The 18,064-nt window shown below is 46.0% G+C and overlaps 2 protein-coding genes across 3 annotated transcripts in view; one reads left to right on the top strand and one right to left on the bottom strand.

Moving 5' to 3' along the window:
• Positions 1-3,852, bottom strand: part of SENP1 (SUMO specific peptidase 1) — an 89,630-nt gene extending 85,778 nt beyond the window's left edge. The window contains exon 1 of one of the 2 annotated variants that reach the window (XM_077297872.1): positions 3,558-3,852. The gene's annotated coding sequence lies outside the window, so the exon portion shown is untranslated. The remainder of the gene's footprint in view (positions 1-3,557) is intronic. The other variant, XM_077297874.1, reaches the window with a different exon arrangement.
• A 291-nt stretch (positions 3,853-4,143) lies between these two features.
• PFKM (phosphofructokinase, muscle) overlaps positions 4,144-18,064 on the top strand; it is a 135,717-nt gene continuing 121,796 nt past the window's right edge. The window contains exon 1 of the mRNA XM_077297866.1: positions 4,144-4,260. Coding sequence (XP_077153981.1) covers positions 4,236-4,260 — 25 coding nt within the window. The 5' untranslated portion in view covers positions 4,144-4,235. The remainder of the gene's footprint in view (positions 4,261-18,064) is intronic.

The following is an 18,064-nucleotide window of genomic DNA, read 5'->3' as shown; positions in this document are numbered from 1 at the left end:
GTACATACTCACCCGTCGGTGTCCTTCAGGTCCCTTGCCGTCTGCTTCCTGCTCTGAGTGCCGGCCGGAAAGTGAGAGCAGATCACAGCGGTGCTGCGCTCTGCTCTCACTGTACGGCTGCACTCAGAGCAGGAAGCAGACGGCAAGGGACCTGAAGGACACCGACGGGTGAGTATGTACTGTTTGTTTTTTTACGTTTACGCTGGTAACCAGGGTAAACATCGGGTTACTAAGCGCGGCCCTGCGCTTAGTTACCCGATGTTTACCCTGGTTACCCGGGGACTTCGGCATCGCTCCAGCGCCGTGATTGCAACGTGTGACCGCAGTCTACGACGCTGGAGCGATGATTATACGACGCTGCGACGTCACGAATCGTGCCGTCGCAGCGATGAAAATTTCAATGTGTGACGGTACCCTGAGTGGAAAAAGTTCTGCAAGATTATGAACTGAAAAAAACAGGTTCTTGCTATTGCTTAAAACATTAGCACAATTAAACTGATGAATGAAGGTGAACAGCAGCTAGAAGAAAACGTCAGATTCAGTATGTTTAAAATGGGGGGCCATAGTCCTGCAACTGAGGAACAGATATTACCATATCTTCAGCCTCATCAGATGAGGAGTTTAATTTTGATAAGTATTTAGATGACATGGAGCAGGCAAAGCGTTGCCATGGAAAGAAGTTCCACTCCCAAAGCAAACAATTCCTTTTTACCCTGAAATTGCTAGAAATGTTGCCTTGCGTTTACCGCTTTGCCACCAACCCAAGTTAGTGTAGACAGGTTGTTCGCTAGCCTTAAAGGGAACCTGTCACCCCCAAAATGGAATGAGTTAAGCCCACCAGCATCAGCGGCTTATCTACAGCATTCTGTAATGCTGTAGATAAGCCCCCGATGTTTCCTGAAAGATCAGAGACGGGAAAGGTCAGAGAGGCCCTGCGCACTGCAGAACTTTGCTCTGCCCTCAACAGGGCAGACAAAGTACGCCTGCACCGGAGCGTGAAGACAAAAAGAGGATGTCATCCTATGAAGATGGGAGGCCCCGGACCACGACGCCCATCGGATCGTACCGCCCACCCCCACCCAGGTGAGTATAATCTAACCTTTTTTTCTCATCTTTCAGGATACATCAGGGGCTCATCTACAGCATTCCAGAATGCTGTAGATAAGCCCCTGATGCCGGTGGGCTTAGCTCATATTCCATTTTGGGGGTGACAGGTTCCCCTTAAGAGAGTTTCTCAGAAAGTAATTGTGTAGGAAAGGAAGCTTGTTATATACAGACCATGAATTCCAAAGGGAACAATTAAAAGAAGGAGATGAAGGAGTGCAACTAAGGCTACTTTCACATTAGCGTCGTGCACTGCACGTCGCAATGCAACGTTGCAGCGCACCGACGCATACTGTGCAAGCGCCGCACAACGGGGGCAGCGGATGCTGTTTTTCAACGCATCCGCTGCCCCATTGTGAGGTGCGGGGAGGCGGGGGCGGAGTTCTGGCCGCGCATGCGCGGTCGGAAAAGACGGGAACGACGCACCAAAAAACATTTTTTGGTGGCAACGGTCCGACGCAACAGTCGCACGACGGTTGCGACGTGTGGCAAAGTGTCGCACTGCGTCTCTAATGCAAGTCAATGGAGAAAAAAACGCATCCTGCAAGCACTTTTGCAGGATGCGTTTTTTTCTCCAAAACGACGCATAGCGACGTGCAGTGCACGACGCTAGTGTGAAAGTAGCCTTATATTAGTAAGATTATTAAAGTTTCAATGTGAGGTAGGGTAGGGGTTGAGTTGGTGTATGGTGGACCAGGTTTGGGGGAGATGCCCCCTGAAATCAGTAGGAGTAGGAAGATAAAGAGCAAGTCGTTTTTTGGAATTGTATGAAGTTTTTGTGTGCAGTGTGTTTGAGCAAGATGGGCTGAGGTTTTTCAGGAAGGTGAGAAGTGCATGGGAGAGGGAAGGAGAGAGGGGCTGACGTGTATGAGTCGTGATGGAGGGGGGATGGGGCAGTGAATGTGGATTGCAAGGGAACATAGGAGGATATGAATAAAGCACACTGATCGAAGGGAGAGTGTGGGTTACCCGATTCCTGCCCTGACTAACTGCCATGGAATAACTACTGTATCACGATGCTTTGCTTCTGGGATGCTCGCGTGCACCCCCAAGGCCGTTTCAAAATTTATAGTCCAGAATGCTGGGTTAGAAGAGATGGATTGTGGGAACTGGTTGGGGATAATTTGGCAGCTAGTGCCAGCACACAAGGGGGTGGTTTGATGATCAAAGACATTTGGCCTGGCTATATGGTTTAGTGAATCCTGCCCTGAGCAGGGGGTTGGACATGGACATCCCTTCCAAATCTAACATATGCAGATTTACCTGCGTTAAAGGGAACCTGTCACCCCCAAAATTGAAGGTGAGCTAAGCCCACTGGCATCAGGGGCTTATCTACAGCATTCTGGAATGCTGTAGATAAGCCCCAGATGTAACCTGATAGATGAGAAAAAGAGGTTAGATTATACTCACCTGGGTTGACGGTCCGACCCGATGGGCGTCGCGGTCCGGTCCGGGGCCTCCCATCTTCATAGGATGACGTCCTCTTGTCTAAAAGCTCCGGCGTACTTTGTGTACCCTGTTGAGGGCAGAGCAAAGTACTGCAGTGCGCAGGGAAAAGTCAGAGAGGCCCGGCGCCTGCGCACTGCTCTGCTCTCAACAGGGCAGACAAAGTACGCCTGCGCCGGAGCGTGAAGACAAGAGGACGTCATCGTAAGAAGATGGGATGCGCCGGACCTGACCGCGACGCCCAGAATGCTGTAGATAAGCCCCTCATGCTGGAGGGCTTAGCTCACCTTTGATTTTGGGGGTGACAGATTCACTTTAAATAGAAAGCATTGTTTTGGACCCAATACAAGCCATGGTCACAACCCCCTCACAGGCTCCAGGGAAAACCTGGGCACATGCAGTCGAAACCCTTGATAATCATGTAGTCAGTGAGCGAGGAGCAGACAATTCCCCAGAGTATATGCAGAGGATCCCAACCAACGGGCCGCCACCAGCACCACTGCCCACCACCACTGCCCCCCACCAGCACCACTGCCCACCACCACTGCCCACCACCAGCACCACTGCCCACCACCACTGCCCACCACCAGCACCACTGCCCACCACCACTGCCCACCACCACTGCCCACCACCAGCACCGGTTAGATGGCGCCATCAGCAGACAAATCCCATTATTGATCTCCAGTACGCTCATCCCTGATGAGAAGCAGTTCTGCACCAGGAGCACAGTGACCACAGGAGCTATGGAGGAGCAGAGGCAGCAGCGCCCCAGGACATGTGCCCAGCAGCCGCCTCCAGGTACTGTGTGACTTGTAGTGCCCCTACACTAACAGTAGTGCCAGTGCCGGGAGAGCACACACTTTCCGCCAGGATTTTCCGCCAGGATTACGGACAGGACACCGAGCACACGCTGCGGCTCTGGAGCGGACACTTTCTCCCGCCGCCTGACTTGTCTCTCTCTCTCCCCTCACCACACCACACGCTGAGGTGTTGGCGCGCAGACTCACCTCTCCCGCCTGACGCCCGGCCGGCCTGCTGTACAGGGCCTCTGCAGCAGCCGTGAGTAGAGCGCGCCGTACACCGCGGCACGGAAGTTTTCCTCCAGGCCTGGCCACTAACCGGTAGCCGGCGGGGCCGAACACCCTCGGAAACAGTCCTAAATAGACAAACGCTGCAATAAGGAAGCATCGGCAATACCGCTTTTTTTTTCTTTCTATTTTTTTTTTTGCTTTGATCGTTGGTTTGTCAATAAAGCTTCATTTGTTAAAAGGGCAAATGGGAGTGTTCTTTGTCTCCACGAGTGGGCGCTCTGAGCGCTTGTCACGTGATATACCCTGCTATAGAAACCGCCATGATTGATGCTGGAAAAAAAACAATGGATTCGTTTTATATGCTTTGCGAAGATGTTAATTCGGACTAAATTGGCTTAGTCACGCTCCTGGTTATGAGTGTTTGGTGTGAGAGTCCTTACAGCGCAGTATGCAGATTTACTGCGAAGTTTTCCTATACCTTTAAGGCGCCTTAGAGTTCCCTTAAGAAAGATGGCTGCCGCGGACGGCAATTACTGGCCTGGAGGCCAGGGGGCGCTGCTGTACAGCACACTGCTATTGCGCTGCTGGGTGAGTGAGTGCGAGGACCCGGAGTTGTGCGGGAGCATCGATCCTCCACAGACGAGGGACGGAGCAATGTCTGCCTCCCCGGGCCTGGCAGGTGATGTGCGGTACCTGGTGGGGGCCACAGGACAGACAACTTCAGCTTCTGTGAAAACTTCCAGGAGAGCTTGGAAAGGATTAACCCTTCATGAGCCAACCAATGTAGCATTCTCCTTATTTTTCCATCCACGTTTCCGTATATGAATTCTCCTTTTGAACGACAACATTCACTTTACCATATAACAAGAAAGAAAAAATCATTACAAATCCCTGAAATGTGGTAAAAAAACCCCAAAACCTTCCACCATTGTCTTTTTATGGCGCTCGCGGTGCACTATAAAATAAACCAGTAAGTGGATCCTTCGAGTCCGAGCAATTACGGAGAGTCCCAACTTGTAAGGTTTTTATTTTATCATTATTTTAGTGGTTCAAAAAATTTCAAAACTTGTAAAAAAAAAACAAAAAAAACCCTGTGTTGATGAATGCGGGTGAGGGGTCTTTATATATAACAATCCGCCATTTTAATTGATACAATTGTGGGGGACGTGCGATGTTTGATGGCTTTTTATTGTGTTTTGGTGTTTTTTTGTGGAGCTGGATTTACTGAAAAAAATGTAAATTCTGTTGTTTTTCATTTTTCTCTTTCTGTAGTTTACTGTTTGGGGTAATTTTCTACTCATCGATTGGACATTTCTGGGATGTGAAAACATTTAGGTTTTTTATTTTTATAATTGGGAAAAGAGAAGGATTTAAACTTGTTTGTTTTTTTCAATGTACTTTTTTTTAAACAGATATTAATATATTAATTGTTGCTTTATTTTTTTTATTTCCCATTGGGGACTTGAACTTGCGATTGATGAATCGCTTGTATTTATGTGTACTCCAGTCCTGAAGTATTCTATTAGGCTATGTGCACATGTTGCGGATTTGTGTGCTGATTTTTCTGCATCGTTTTTGCAAAATCCGCAGGTAAAACGCACTGCAGATTACCTGCCAATTTACCGCGGATTTCCTGCGTTTTTTGTGCAGATTCCACCTACGGTTTTAGGCTGCCGTCACACTAGCAGTATTTGGTCAGTATTTTACATCAGTATGTGTAAGCCAAAACCAGGAGTGGGTGATAAATGCAGAAGTGGTGCATATGTTTCCATTATACTTTTCCTCTGATTGTTCCACGCCTGACCTTGGCTTGCAAATACTGATGTAAAATACTGACCAAATACTGCTAGTGTGACGGCAGCCTTACACCTGCGGATTCCTATTGAGGAGCTGGTGTAAACCGCTGCGGAATCTGCACAAAAAATTGACATGCTGTGGAAAATACAACGCTACGTTTCTGCAGCATGTGCACTGCGGATTTGGTTTGTCATAGGTTTACATGGTACTGTAAACCGCATGGAAAACAGCTTGGGATCAGCAGCAAAATCTGCAACGTGTGCACATAGCCTTACAGGATGTAGTGAAATTAACAATCTCAACAGAATGAGCATCTAAAAAGAAAACCACTGACATGTGAACAGCCCCATTGACTATATTGGATGTGTTCTGTCCATGAAAAACAAGGACAGAACATGAGCATGTGAATGGGGACTAACTGGCATCGATGGCATCATATTTATTGACCACAGTGGCCATGATTCATCAAGAATCCCCAGTCTTGAGGACGGGCTGTGCTGAAGTCAGGAGCTCCTGATTCGTGAATCTGTATTGTCTGACGTGTGGCGCCAGAAATCTCAGGCAGTGGAGTGAAATTTCTGGCATGAATTAGACAAGCCATGGCATCCTACCCCTGCAGTGGCATCCTACCCCTGCAGTGCGTCCTACCCCTGCCGTGGCGTCCTACCCCTGCCGTGGCGTCCTACCCCTGCCGTGGCGTCCTACCCCTGCCGTGGCGTCCTACCACTGCTGTGGCGTCCTACCCCTGCCGTGGCGTCCTACCCATTTCAGTGGAGCTGAAAGAAAACTGCCAAAAGTCTCTAAAATTTGGCACATATCCGAATTGCACCAAAAGTTTGCAACTTTCCCAAGTTTTTACATCACCTATGTGTAAAAGCTTTGATGAACCGGAGCCAATGTGTTAAAAAATACCCCTGTGTGATTTGACGTTCAGTTCCAGAGACACAGCTGGGTGGTACATTTTTGGGTCTCAATTACAACAGGACCTAAATAACACTTGCTGGGCATTTTAGTATTTAGGTTTCTTTCTCCAAGTCTGCTGTAGATCAGGTGGGGTCCTGTGCTTGGACAACCCCTTTCGCATAGGCAGTTCTATGTTTTGCTTTATATCTGCCATAGTTATGTACTACCCCTATAGTTGTTATACAAGAAGTTAAAGCACCACTCCAGTTTTTTTGCTGTTTTTTTTTCAGTGCTGGCATCATACTTTAAACACAAGTCCCTATACCTGGTCGTGTACAGGTGCTTCTCACAAAATTAGAATATCATCAAAAATGTAATTTCTTTTTCAGTTTTTCAATACAAAAAGTGAAACTCGTATATTATATAGAGTCTTTACAAACAGAGTAATCTATTTCAAGTGTTTATTTCTATTAATGTTGATTATTATGGCTTAGTCTGTTTCAGTAGGCTCCACAATCATGGGAAAGACTGCTGACTTGACAGATGTCCACAAGGCAGTCATTGATGCACTCCACAAGAAGGGTAAGCCACAAAAGGTCATTGCTAAAGAAACTGGCTGGTCACAGAGTGCTGTATCCAAGCATAGTAATGGAAAGTTGAGTGGAAGGAAAAATGCACAAGCAATGTATGTTCAGTAAATGCACTCTAAACTTGGTCAGGGCTCCTTTTGCATCAATTACTGCATGAATGCGGCGCGGCATGGAGGCGATCAGCTTGTGGCACTACTGAGGTGTTATGGAAGCCCAGGTTGCTTTGATAACAGCCTCCAGCTCGTCTGCATTGTTGGTTCTGGTGTTTCTTATTTTTCTCTTGACAATATCCCATAGATTCTCTATGGGGTTAAGGTCAGGCAAGTTTGCTGGTCAATCAAGCACAGTGATACTGTTGTTGTTAAACCAGGTATTGGTACTTTTGGCTGTGTGGACAGGGGTCAAGTCCTGTTGGAGAATGAAATTTCCATCTCCAAAAAGCTTGTCGGCAGAGAGAAGCATGAAGTGGTCTAAAATTTCCTGGTAGACGGCTGTACTGGAAACTCCGATCCTTATGTATCTGTGTGCCTTGTTTTTTGCTCATGTTTAATGTTTTTGTCTATATTTGCCCCTTTTTCACATGTAAAGTTCCATGGAATAAATGGCGCTATAAAAATGTATAATAATAAAATAATACTTCACACTAGACCTCATCAGCTTGGATTGTGTGCCTCTCCACTCTTCCTCCAGACTCTGGGACCTTGATTTCCAAATGAAACACAAAATTTACTTTCAACTGAAAACAACACCTTGGACCACTGAGCAACAGTCCAATTCTTTCTCTTCTTGGCCCAGGTAAAATGCTTCTGGCGTTGTCTATTTGTCACGAGTGGCTTGACACAAGGAATGCGACACTTGTAGCCCATGTCCTGGATACGTCTGTGTGTGGTGGCTCTTAAAGCAATGACTCCTGCAGCAGTCCACTCCTTGTGAATCTCCCTCAGTTTTTGAATGGCCTTTTCTTAACAATCCTTTCAAGGCTGTGGTTATCCTGGTTGCTTGTGCACCTTTTTCTACCACACTTTTTCCTTCAACTCAAGTTTCCATTAACCCCTTTCCGACCTGTGATGCCACGTAGGCATCATGAAACTCGGTGCCAATCCGACGTGTGACGCCTATGTGGAGTCATGGAGGGATCACTTCCCTGCAGATCGGATGAAAGGGATAACTCCAATTTCCCCGATCTGCAGGGACAGGGGGAGTGGTACTTCAGCCCATGGGGGTGTTTTTGTCCCCACGTGGCTACGATCGCTCTGATTGGCTGCTGAAAGTGAAACAGCCAATCAGAGCAATTTGTAATATTATACCTATCAAACTTGGTGAAATATTACAATCCAGCCATGGCCGATGCTGTAATATCATCGGCCATGGCTGGAAACCGCAATCTGCCCCCTTCACCGATTGACAGCGGCGATCTGCCACCGCTGTCAGTCTTTCCTCCCCTCAGTTCTGTGCTCCGCTGCCTTCCTCTGCCCTCCGTCCTGTCCCATCCCCCGTACCGCTGGAGTCCCGGGTACCCTCCCGGTGTCCGTCTGGCATCTAAGATGGACGCCGCCAACTTCCAAAATGGAGTGCGCATGCGCAGTGCGCCCGCCGAATCTGCCGTCTGGCAGATTCGTTACAGGTACATTTTGATCACTGTGATAGGTTATATCACAGTGATCAAAATAAAAAAAATAGTAAATAAAGCCCCCCCTTATCACCCCCATAGGTAGGGAAAATAATAAAATATTTTTATCTTTATTTTTCCACTAGGGTTAGGGCTAGGGTTAGGGTCGCAATTAGGGTTAGAATTAGGCTATGTGCACACGGTGCAGATTTGGCTGTGGATCCGCAGCGGATTCGTGGCAGTTTTCCATCACGTTTACAGTACCATGTAAACCTATGGAAAACCAAATCCGCTGTGCCCATGGTGCAGAAAATACCGTGCGGAAACGCTGCGTTGTATTTTCCGCAAGTTGTCAATTCTTTGTGCGGATTCCGCAGCGTTTTACACCTGTTCCTCAATAGTAATCCACAGGTGAAATCCGCAGTAAATCAGCAAGTAAAATGCAGTGCGTTTTACCTGCGGATTTTTCAAAAACTGTGCGGAAAAATCCGCACACGAATCCGCAACGTGGGCACATAGCCTTAGGGTTAGGGCTGGAACTAGAGTTAGGGTTGGAATTAGGGTTAGGGTTGGAATTAGGGTTAAGATTAGGGTTAGGGGTGTGTTGAGGTTAGGGTTAGGCTTGTGGTTAGGGTTATGGTTGGGATTAGGGTTGGTTTTGTGTTAGGGTTGGGATTAGGGTTAGGGGTGTGTTGGGGTTAGGGTTGTGGTTAGGAGTGTGTTTATGGTTATGGTTAGAGTTGGGATTAGGGTTAGGGGTGTGTTGGGGTTAGTGTTGGAGTTAGAATTGAGGGGTTTCCACTGCTTAGGCACGTCAGGGGGTCTCCAATCACGACATGGCGCCACCATTGATTCCAGCCAATCTTGCGTTCAAAAAGTCAAATGGTGCTCCCTCCCTTCCGAGCCCCGACGTGTGCCCAAACAGTGGTTTACCCAAACATATGGGGCATAAGCGTACTCAGGAAAAATTGTACAACAATTTTGGGGGTCTAATTTCTCCTGTTACCCTTGGAAAAATAAAAAATGGGGGCTAAAAAATTATTTTTGTGGGGGGAAAAAAAAAGATTTTTTATTTTCACTGCTCTGCGTTATAAAATTCTGTGAAGCACTTGGGGGTTCAAAGTGCTCACCACAAATCTAACTAAGTTCCTTGGGGGGGTCTAGTTTCCAAAATGGGGTCACTTGTGGTGGGTTTCTACTGTTTAGGTACATCAGGGGCTCTGCAAACGCAGCGTGATGCCCGCAGACCATTCCAACAAAGTCTGCATTTCAAAACGTCAGTACTTCCTTTCCGAGCCCCGACGTGTGCCCAAACAGTGGTTTACCCCCACATGTTGGGCATCATCGTACTCAGGACAAACTGGACAACAACTATTGGGGTACAGTTTCTCGTGTTACCCTTGTGAAAATAAAAAAGCACTTGGGGGTTCAAAGTGCTCATCACACATCTAGATAAGTTCCTTGGGGGCTCTAGTTTCCAAAATGGGGTCAATTGTGGGGGGTTTCTACTGTTTAGGCACATCAGAGGCTCTGCAAACGTAACATGATGCCTGCAGACCATTCCATCAAAGTCTGCATTCCAAAATATCACTACTTCCCTTCCGAGCTCTGCCATGCGCCCAAATAGTGGTTTACCCCCTCATATGGGCTATGAGCGTACTCAGGACAAACTGGACAACAACTCTTGGGGTCCAATTTCTCCTGTTATCCTTGTAAAAATAAAAAATTGTGGGCTAAAAAATAATTTTTGAGGAAAGAAAAATTATTTTTTATTTTTATAGCTCTGCGTTATAAACTTCTGTGAAGCACTTGGGGGTTCAAAGTGCTCATCACACATCTAGATGAGTTCCTTGGGGGGTCTAGTTTCCAAAATGGTGTAACTTGTGGGGGAGTTCAAATGTTTTGAGGGACACAGGGGCTCTCCAAACGCGACATGGTGTCCGCTAAAGATTGGAGCCAATTTTTCATTCAAAAAGTCAAGTGGCGCTCCTTCCCTTCCGAGCCCTGTCGTGCGCCCAAACAGTGATTTCCCCTTCCCCCCCCCCCCCCCCACATATGGGGTATCGGCGTACTCAGGACAAATTGTACAACAACTTTCGGGGTCCAGTTTATCCTTTTACCCATGGGAAAATAAAAATAATTGTTGCTAAAATTTCATTTTTGTGACTAGAAAGTTAAAAGTTCATTTTTTCCTTCCATGTTGCTTCTGCTGCTGTGAAGCACCTGAAGGGTTAATACACTTCTTGAATGTGGTTTTAAGCACCTTGAGGGGTGCAGTTTTTAGAATGGTGTCACTTTTGAGTATTTTCAGCCATATAGACCCCTCAAAGTGACTTCAAATGTAAGGTGGTCCCTAAAAAAAAAAAATGGTTTTGTAAATTTTGTTGTAAAAATGAGAAATCGCTGGTCAAATTTTAACCCTTATAACTTCCTAGCAAAAAAAAATTTGTTTCCAAAATTATACTGATGTAAAGTAAACATGTGGGAAATGTTATTTATTAACTATTTTGTGTCACATAACTCTCTGGTTTAACAGAATAAAAGTTCAAAATTTGAAAATTGCTAAATTTTCAACATTTTTGCCAAATTTCCTTTTTTTCACAAATAAACGCAAAAATTATCAACCTAAATTTACCACTAACATGAAGCTCAATATGTCACGAAAAAACAATCTCAGAATCGCTAGGATCCGTTGAAGCGTTCTTTAGTTATTACCTCATAAAGGGACACTGGTCAGAATTGCAAAAAATTGCCATGTTACCATTAAGGTCAAAGTAGGCTGGGTCATGAAGGGGTTAATATGCTTGGATACATCACTCTGTGAACAGCCAGCTTCTTAAGCAATGACCTTTTGTGACTTACCGTATATACTCGAGTATAAGCCGACCCGAGTCTAAGCCGACCCCCCTAATTTTGCCACAAAAAAACTGGGAAAACTTATTGACTCGAGTATAAGCCTAGGGTGGAAAATGCAGCAGCTACCGGTGAATTTCAAAAATAAAAATAGATGCTCCATACCGTTCATTATGGCCCCATAGCTGTGCCATATAGTGCTCTGCACCGTTCATTATTGCCCCATAGCTGTACCATAGAAAGCTGTGCCATATAGTGCTCTGCACCGTTCATTATTGCCCCAAAGCTGTGCCATATAGTGCTCTGCACCGTTCATTATTGCCCCATAGCTGTGCCATATAGTGCTCTGCACCGTTCATTATTGCCCCATAGCTGTACCATAGAAAGCTGTGCCATATAGTGCTCTGCACCGTTCATTATTGCCCCATAGCTGTACCATAGAAAGCTGTGCCATATAGTGCTCTGCACCGTTCATTATTGCCCCATAGCTGTACCATAGAAAGCTGTGCCATATAGTGCTCTGCACCGTTCATTATTGCCCCATAGATGTACCATAGAAAGCTGTGCCATTGCTGCTGCAATAAAAAAAAAAAATGACATACTCACCTCTCTTGCTTGCAGCTCCTCAGCGTCCCGTCCCGGCGTCTCTCCGCACTGACTGATCAGGCAGAGGGCGGCGCACACACTATATGTGTCATCGCGCCCTCTGACCTGCACAGTCAGTGCGGAGAGACGCCAGGAAGATGGAGCGGCACCCGGCGTGTGGAACGCGGACAGGTGAATATGTAATACTTACCTGCTCCCGGCGTCCCTGGCTCCTTCCCCCGGACAGATGGTCTTCGGTGCCGCAGCCTCTTCCTCTATCAGCGGTCACCGTTACCGCTCATTAGAGAAATGAATATGCGGCTCCACCCCTATGGGAGTGGAGTCCATATTCATTTCTCTAATGAGCGGTCCCACGTGACCACTGAACAGGGGAAGAGCTGAGGCACCCGGAGACCGTGGGACTGCAGGGGGAGCGCCAGGGGCCCCGGAAGCAGGTAAGTATGCCTCACCGCCCTCTCCCCCTCACCCGCCGACCCTGCCGCCGACCGTGACTCGAGTATAAGCCAAGAGGGGCACTTTCAGCCCAAAAATTTGGGCTGAAAATCTCGGCTTATACTCGAGTATATACGGTACTCTCTTTGTGAAGTGTGTCAATGACTGCCTTCTGAACATCTGTCAAGTCAGCAGTCTTCCCCATGATTGTGGAGCCTGCTGAAACAGACTAAAGGACCTTTTTAAATGCTTAGGAAGCCTTTTCAGGTGTTTTTTGTTAATTATTTTAATTTACTGAGATAATGACTATTGGGTGTAAGCTATAATCATCAACATTAACAGAAATAAACACTTGAAATAGATCACGCTGTGATAACTCTATATAATGAGTTTCACTTTTTGTATTGAAGAACCAAAATAGATTAACTTTTTGATGATATTCTAATTTTGTGAGAAACACCTGTACCACCATCTGGTGTCTTCATTGTTTCTAAGCGCTGGACCCTGGCGCCATCTTGTGAGTGCAGCTTGTGACTGACTGGAAGGCAGAAGCTAATTCACAAGCTCTAAAGGCAAGTCTAAGAGAGTCAGAATGAGGCTGTTATAGACTTGTATTGAAAGGTGACCTACATGAAACGCTGGAGACCGACGGGAGGGACGCTGGAAAAGGATAAAGGCGGCGGCAGGTGGGTATGAGACAAGGAAGATTAATTAGATTTAAAGCACCACTCCAGTGGTGCAATAAAACAGGAGTGGTGCTTTAAGAGGTAACCATTAGTGAAGAGAGAACAGGCTTGAATAAGGTATTATTCGAGTATGCTTGTGTGCTAACCGAGTGTCTTCGGCATGCTTGAAAACTGTTTGAGTCCCCATGCCTGCATGTCTCGCTGCTGTTAGGCAATCCCTGCATGTGCTGTAGCTGTCTAACAAACAGGCAATTCGCTTAGCACACAAGTGCGCTTGGATAACACGTTATCTAAGCACGTTCGCTCATCACTAGTAACCATGTTGTATGTAGTACAATGTCCTTTTTGGATTCTAAATATGAAAGACGATATTATTTCTCTCTTGATACAACAGGTGTAGTTGCAGCACTTAAGCACTCCTGACGTCTGATCCCTGACGAGCCTTTTTGTTGAATTTCGTGCACAATGTTACAGCATGAAAGGAAACACAAGACAAAATAATGACTTACAGTATAAAATATGCAATTTATGAATCGGGACTTTCTGAAATAAAATCGCACACCGTTTGAATAAACCATATCGGTAAGTGAAAACGACACTGCGGTGTACTTGTTCTGTTTTATATCACTTCTTTTCACTGCTTCAAGGTTTGGAAATCCTGAAGTGGTTAAAAGAAGTGACGTGCTCATGTTTTAGGCGCCTTCTGCTCAGAAGTTGCACACTCCACATATTTAGCCGTATAGAGTTAAGGCCCCGTCTCACTAAGCGATTTACCAACGATCACGACCAGCGATATGACCTGGCCGTGATCGTTGGTAAGTCGCTGTGTGGTCGCTGGGGAGCTGTCACACAGACCGCTCTCTCCAGCGACCAACGATCAGGGGAACGACTTCGGCATCGTTGAAACTGTCTTCAACGATGCCGAAGTCCCCCTGCAGCACCCGGGTAACCAGGGTAAACATCGGGTTACTAAGCGCAGGGCCGCGCTTAGTAACCCGATGTTTACCCTGGTTACCAAAAAAAACAAACAGTACATACTCGCCTTTCGGTGTCCAGGTCCCTTGCCGTCTGCTTCCTGCTCTGACTGAGATCCGGCCGTACACTGAGAGCAGAGCGCAGCGGTGACGTCACTGCTGTGCTCTCACTTCTCACTGTACGGCCGGCAGTCAGTGAGAGCAGGAAGCAGACGGCAAGGGACCTGACGGACATCAGAAGGCGAGTATGTACTGTTTGTTTTTTTTGGTAACCAGGGTAAACATCGGGTTACTAAGCGCGGCCCTGCGCTTAGTAACCCGATGTTTACCCTGGTTACCAGTGAAGACATCGCTGGATCGGTGTCACACACACCGATTCAGCAATGTCAGCGGGGCCTCAACGACCAAAAAAAGGTCCAGGCCATTCCGACACGACCAGCGATCTCGCAGCAGGGGCCTGATCGCTGGTACGTGTCACACATAGCGAGATCGCTATGGAGGTCGCTGTTGCGTCACAAAACTTGTGACTCAGCAGCGATCTCGCTAGCGATCTCGCTATGTGAGACGGGGCCTTTAGAGGCGGTGGCACCGCAAGAACAATGGCAAAGCCTTCAGGGAAACAACGGCCCGTGTATGCTTGAATCTACTCCACCTGGAAAAACTTGGTGGCTGAACCAGCGTCTAAAACACGCTGTTTGTACATAGCCTTAGGGCACATTCAGACGACTGATTTTTCATTGGTGTTTGTGTGCCAAAACCAGAATTGGAACATACAGAGAAAAACTATAATTGAAAGGCTGACATGTCTGTGTTTGGCCAGTGTCCCATTTGCAACTGCAATGTGAGTCTCTCGTCTTAATACCTGCACTGCCGCCGGCGGTTCGGACCGGAGCGTTCAGCTGCATAGAAATACATGCAGCCACACACTCCGGTCCTAAGTGCCGGCGGCTGTGACGGGTATTGAGGCGAGAGACTCGCATTGCAGTTGCAAGTGGGACACCGGCCTTTTGGTGACACTCCTGGTTTTGGCATACAAGTACTGATGAAAAATTAATGATTTCTGAATGAGCCCTAACCTTCACGCATCTGCTTAAAGAAACATACGCGTGACACAGGCCATTTTTACTATCTGTGTGGTTTTTCTGTTGGCCGTCCATGTGACATGTACCGGAATAGCATGCACAAAAGAAATTAAAGATTTTTAGGTGTTAAAGATCTGCAAAGATAATAGATAAATAGATATTTTATTAGTGGTTTGCATGTGTAGCTTACTGTAATAATAATTTTATTTCTATAGCGCCAACATATTCCGCAGCACTTTATATTTTAAAGGGGACTTGTACATGTACTAACCCAATAAATAAGTGGAAAAAACTACATGGAGTCCTCTCCATTTTTTGGTAAACAGCAAAGATAAAGCAGACAGCTGAGAGTTAATATTATCATGCTGGGACGGTCCATGGTTGGTGGTACCTTTCCCAGCCTAAAAATACCAACCCACAGCCACCCCAGAAGTGGTGCATCACATTAGATCCTCCAGTTCTGGTGCTTCACTTTCACTCTTCCTGATTACCCTGGTGCATTGGCAATCTGGGTAATGAGGCTTGGGGTTGATGTCAGCTGTGAGTTCAAAATACAGCTGGCATTAAGTCCTGAGGTTAGTAATTGAGAGATGTCTATCAGACTTCCCCATTACTAAGCCAATAATACAAAATAAAAAAAAAAGACAAACTTTTTTATTTTTTTTTTTATAAACACTCTTCAATACTGTCCACTTTATAAAAAAAACAACCCACACAAGTCTGATGTAATCCACCGAATCCGACATAGTCCAGTAAATGGAAACCTTTGAAGAACATATACACAAAACACAGAAAATAAAACACTTCCCTCATTCACCACTTTATTAAAAAAAAAAAAAAGTTCCCATACAGGTCCGACGTAGTCCAAGCGAAGTCCATCTAATCCTCTGTGCAAATCCTATGGAACCTCGTTCTGAGGCTCTATAGTCTTTGAAAATAGCCACAGCCAGGTTACTCTCCACTTTGTGAGACCCGGAGGCTCTGAACAGCGGTGAAGTAATTAACGTACAGGAGGCTCCATAGGCTTGGCAAGGAGGATTCGATGGACTTCGCTTGATTCCCTGAACTTCATCAGATTCGGTGGACTACATCGGACCTGCGTGCTATTTTAGGGGTTTCCTTAATAAAGTGGTTTACCAGGGTAAGCGTCAGGGAGTGTTTATTCAAATAAAGTATTATTTTGTTTGCGTGTTTTTTTTTGTTTTGTTTTTTTTTTACTTTTATTACTGGGTTGATAGTGAGGCTGTCTGATAGACACCTGTCCATTACTAACACCAGGACTTGATGCCAGCTGTGATTTTAGACAATTTACTGCTGTCGTCAACCCAAAGCCCCATTATCACAACTGCCACCACACTAGGGCAATCGGCAAGAATGAGGTGAAGCATCAGAATTGGAGCAGCTCATGTGATTCGCCACTCTTGGGGCAGCTGCAGGCTGGTGTTTTTAGGCTGGGAAGGGCACAATAACCAAGGACCTTCCTCGCATGATTGTATGAGATCACAGCTGTCTGCTTTACCTATGTTGATTACCAACACTGGGGGAGGGCTAGTTTTTTTCATTTACTTATTTGGTTTATACATTTACAGTAAGCTACACACTAGCAATAGCCTCAGCGATTTGCGGACTGGCGTGGTCATGTTGAAAAATGTATTCTAGGACACTTTGGAGAAATGGTCGTACAGATATCTCCACAACCAAAACAATATAACTGTAGCTATTAGTGTACCTGGAATGAAGACTAGAGTGGTCCGGTAACTGTACTTTATGCCACCCCATAACTTAATCCCAGAAATATGACTAGTGTGACATTCCTTCGTGAACCCCTCTTCATGGTTTTTACTAAGTGATCTTGATGTTGTAATAATTATAGGGGATAATTCAGGAGACTCTTTGCGTGGAACAAGACAACAGGACACAGTTTTATAAGTGGTAAAGTTTATATTATCACACGGTGATTCAAGCAGGTGCAGAGAGAAACTCAAGTCCACAACACTTGGTGCAAATAATAAACGCAGCTTAGCAGTCAATAGGAAACTTCAGAGGTAGATGCAAACAAGCACAGTTATTCTTGAGGAAACTTGACACGAATAGATCCTTGACTTAGTCCAGACACAGATAGATATGCTATTAGGCAGTTCAAATCATATCTTAGCTCAACCAGGGAGGCCTGGTTAATAGTCTCAGGTTTTGCAGAGCAGAAACAGCTTACATGTCCAGCAAATGCAGATGGAAGTAACACGAGCAGCAGATGAAGGAGAATTACTGAACACTGGTGTATGCAGCAGGAACTCGGAGCAGAGTGGCAGGATCTCCAACACAGGTTCACAGGTGCAGGTGCAAGGCCAGGGAGTAATCAGGAGCTGGATGCAAAGCAGAATAATCTAGCACAGACTGAAGGCTGGGGTGGAGTTTTAAAGCAGGAAGACAAGTGCACATGAGACCAAAGACGCCATGTTGGAAAAGGGCAGTAATGCACAAAAGGTAAAAAATGTTCAGAGTCCTGACAGATGTACAATAATAAATTGTATTGTGGTACTGTGTTAGCCAGAAAAATCGTTGTGAATGCTTTTCTGCCCAATGATGACAAAAGTATTCTCAGAGTGATACCTTTATTGGCTAACCAGAAAATAATATGTTTGTAAGCTTTCAGAGCACAGTGGCTCCTTCTTCAGGCAAGATTACAAATAGATTAATAAGAAAAAAGCACAACATTTAAAGAATGCTACAGTAGGACATTTGTTCATGAGGTGTGGGAGGTGTGATGCCTCCTAAAGATAAGCCAAGGAAATCAAATTTTGTTACAAATGGAGAACCAGTGGGAATGTGCTTAGGCCGGTTTCGCATTAGCGTTTTGAGGAGCTGCCGACTTCCTCAATGAAGCCCCGCCCTCGGCCGCACCTCCGCCGCTAGCTCCGCCTACTTCTGCATGCGGCCTGCATACCTATCTT

The sequence above is a fragment of the Ranitomeya variabilis genome, chromosome 3 (assembly GCF_051348905.1).
Source record: "Ranitomeya variabilis isolate aRanVar5 chromosome 3, aRanVar5.hap1, whole genome shotgun sequence".
In the NCBI taxonomy this organism is placed as follows: domain Eukaryota; kingdom Metazoa; phylum Chordata; class Amphibia; order Anura; family Dendrobatidae; genus Ranitomeya; species Ranitomeya variabilis.
This window is presented reverse-complemented; position numbering and strand designations above follow the sequence as displayed.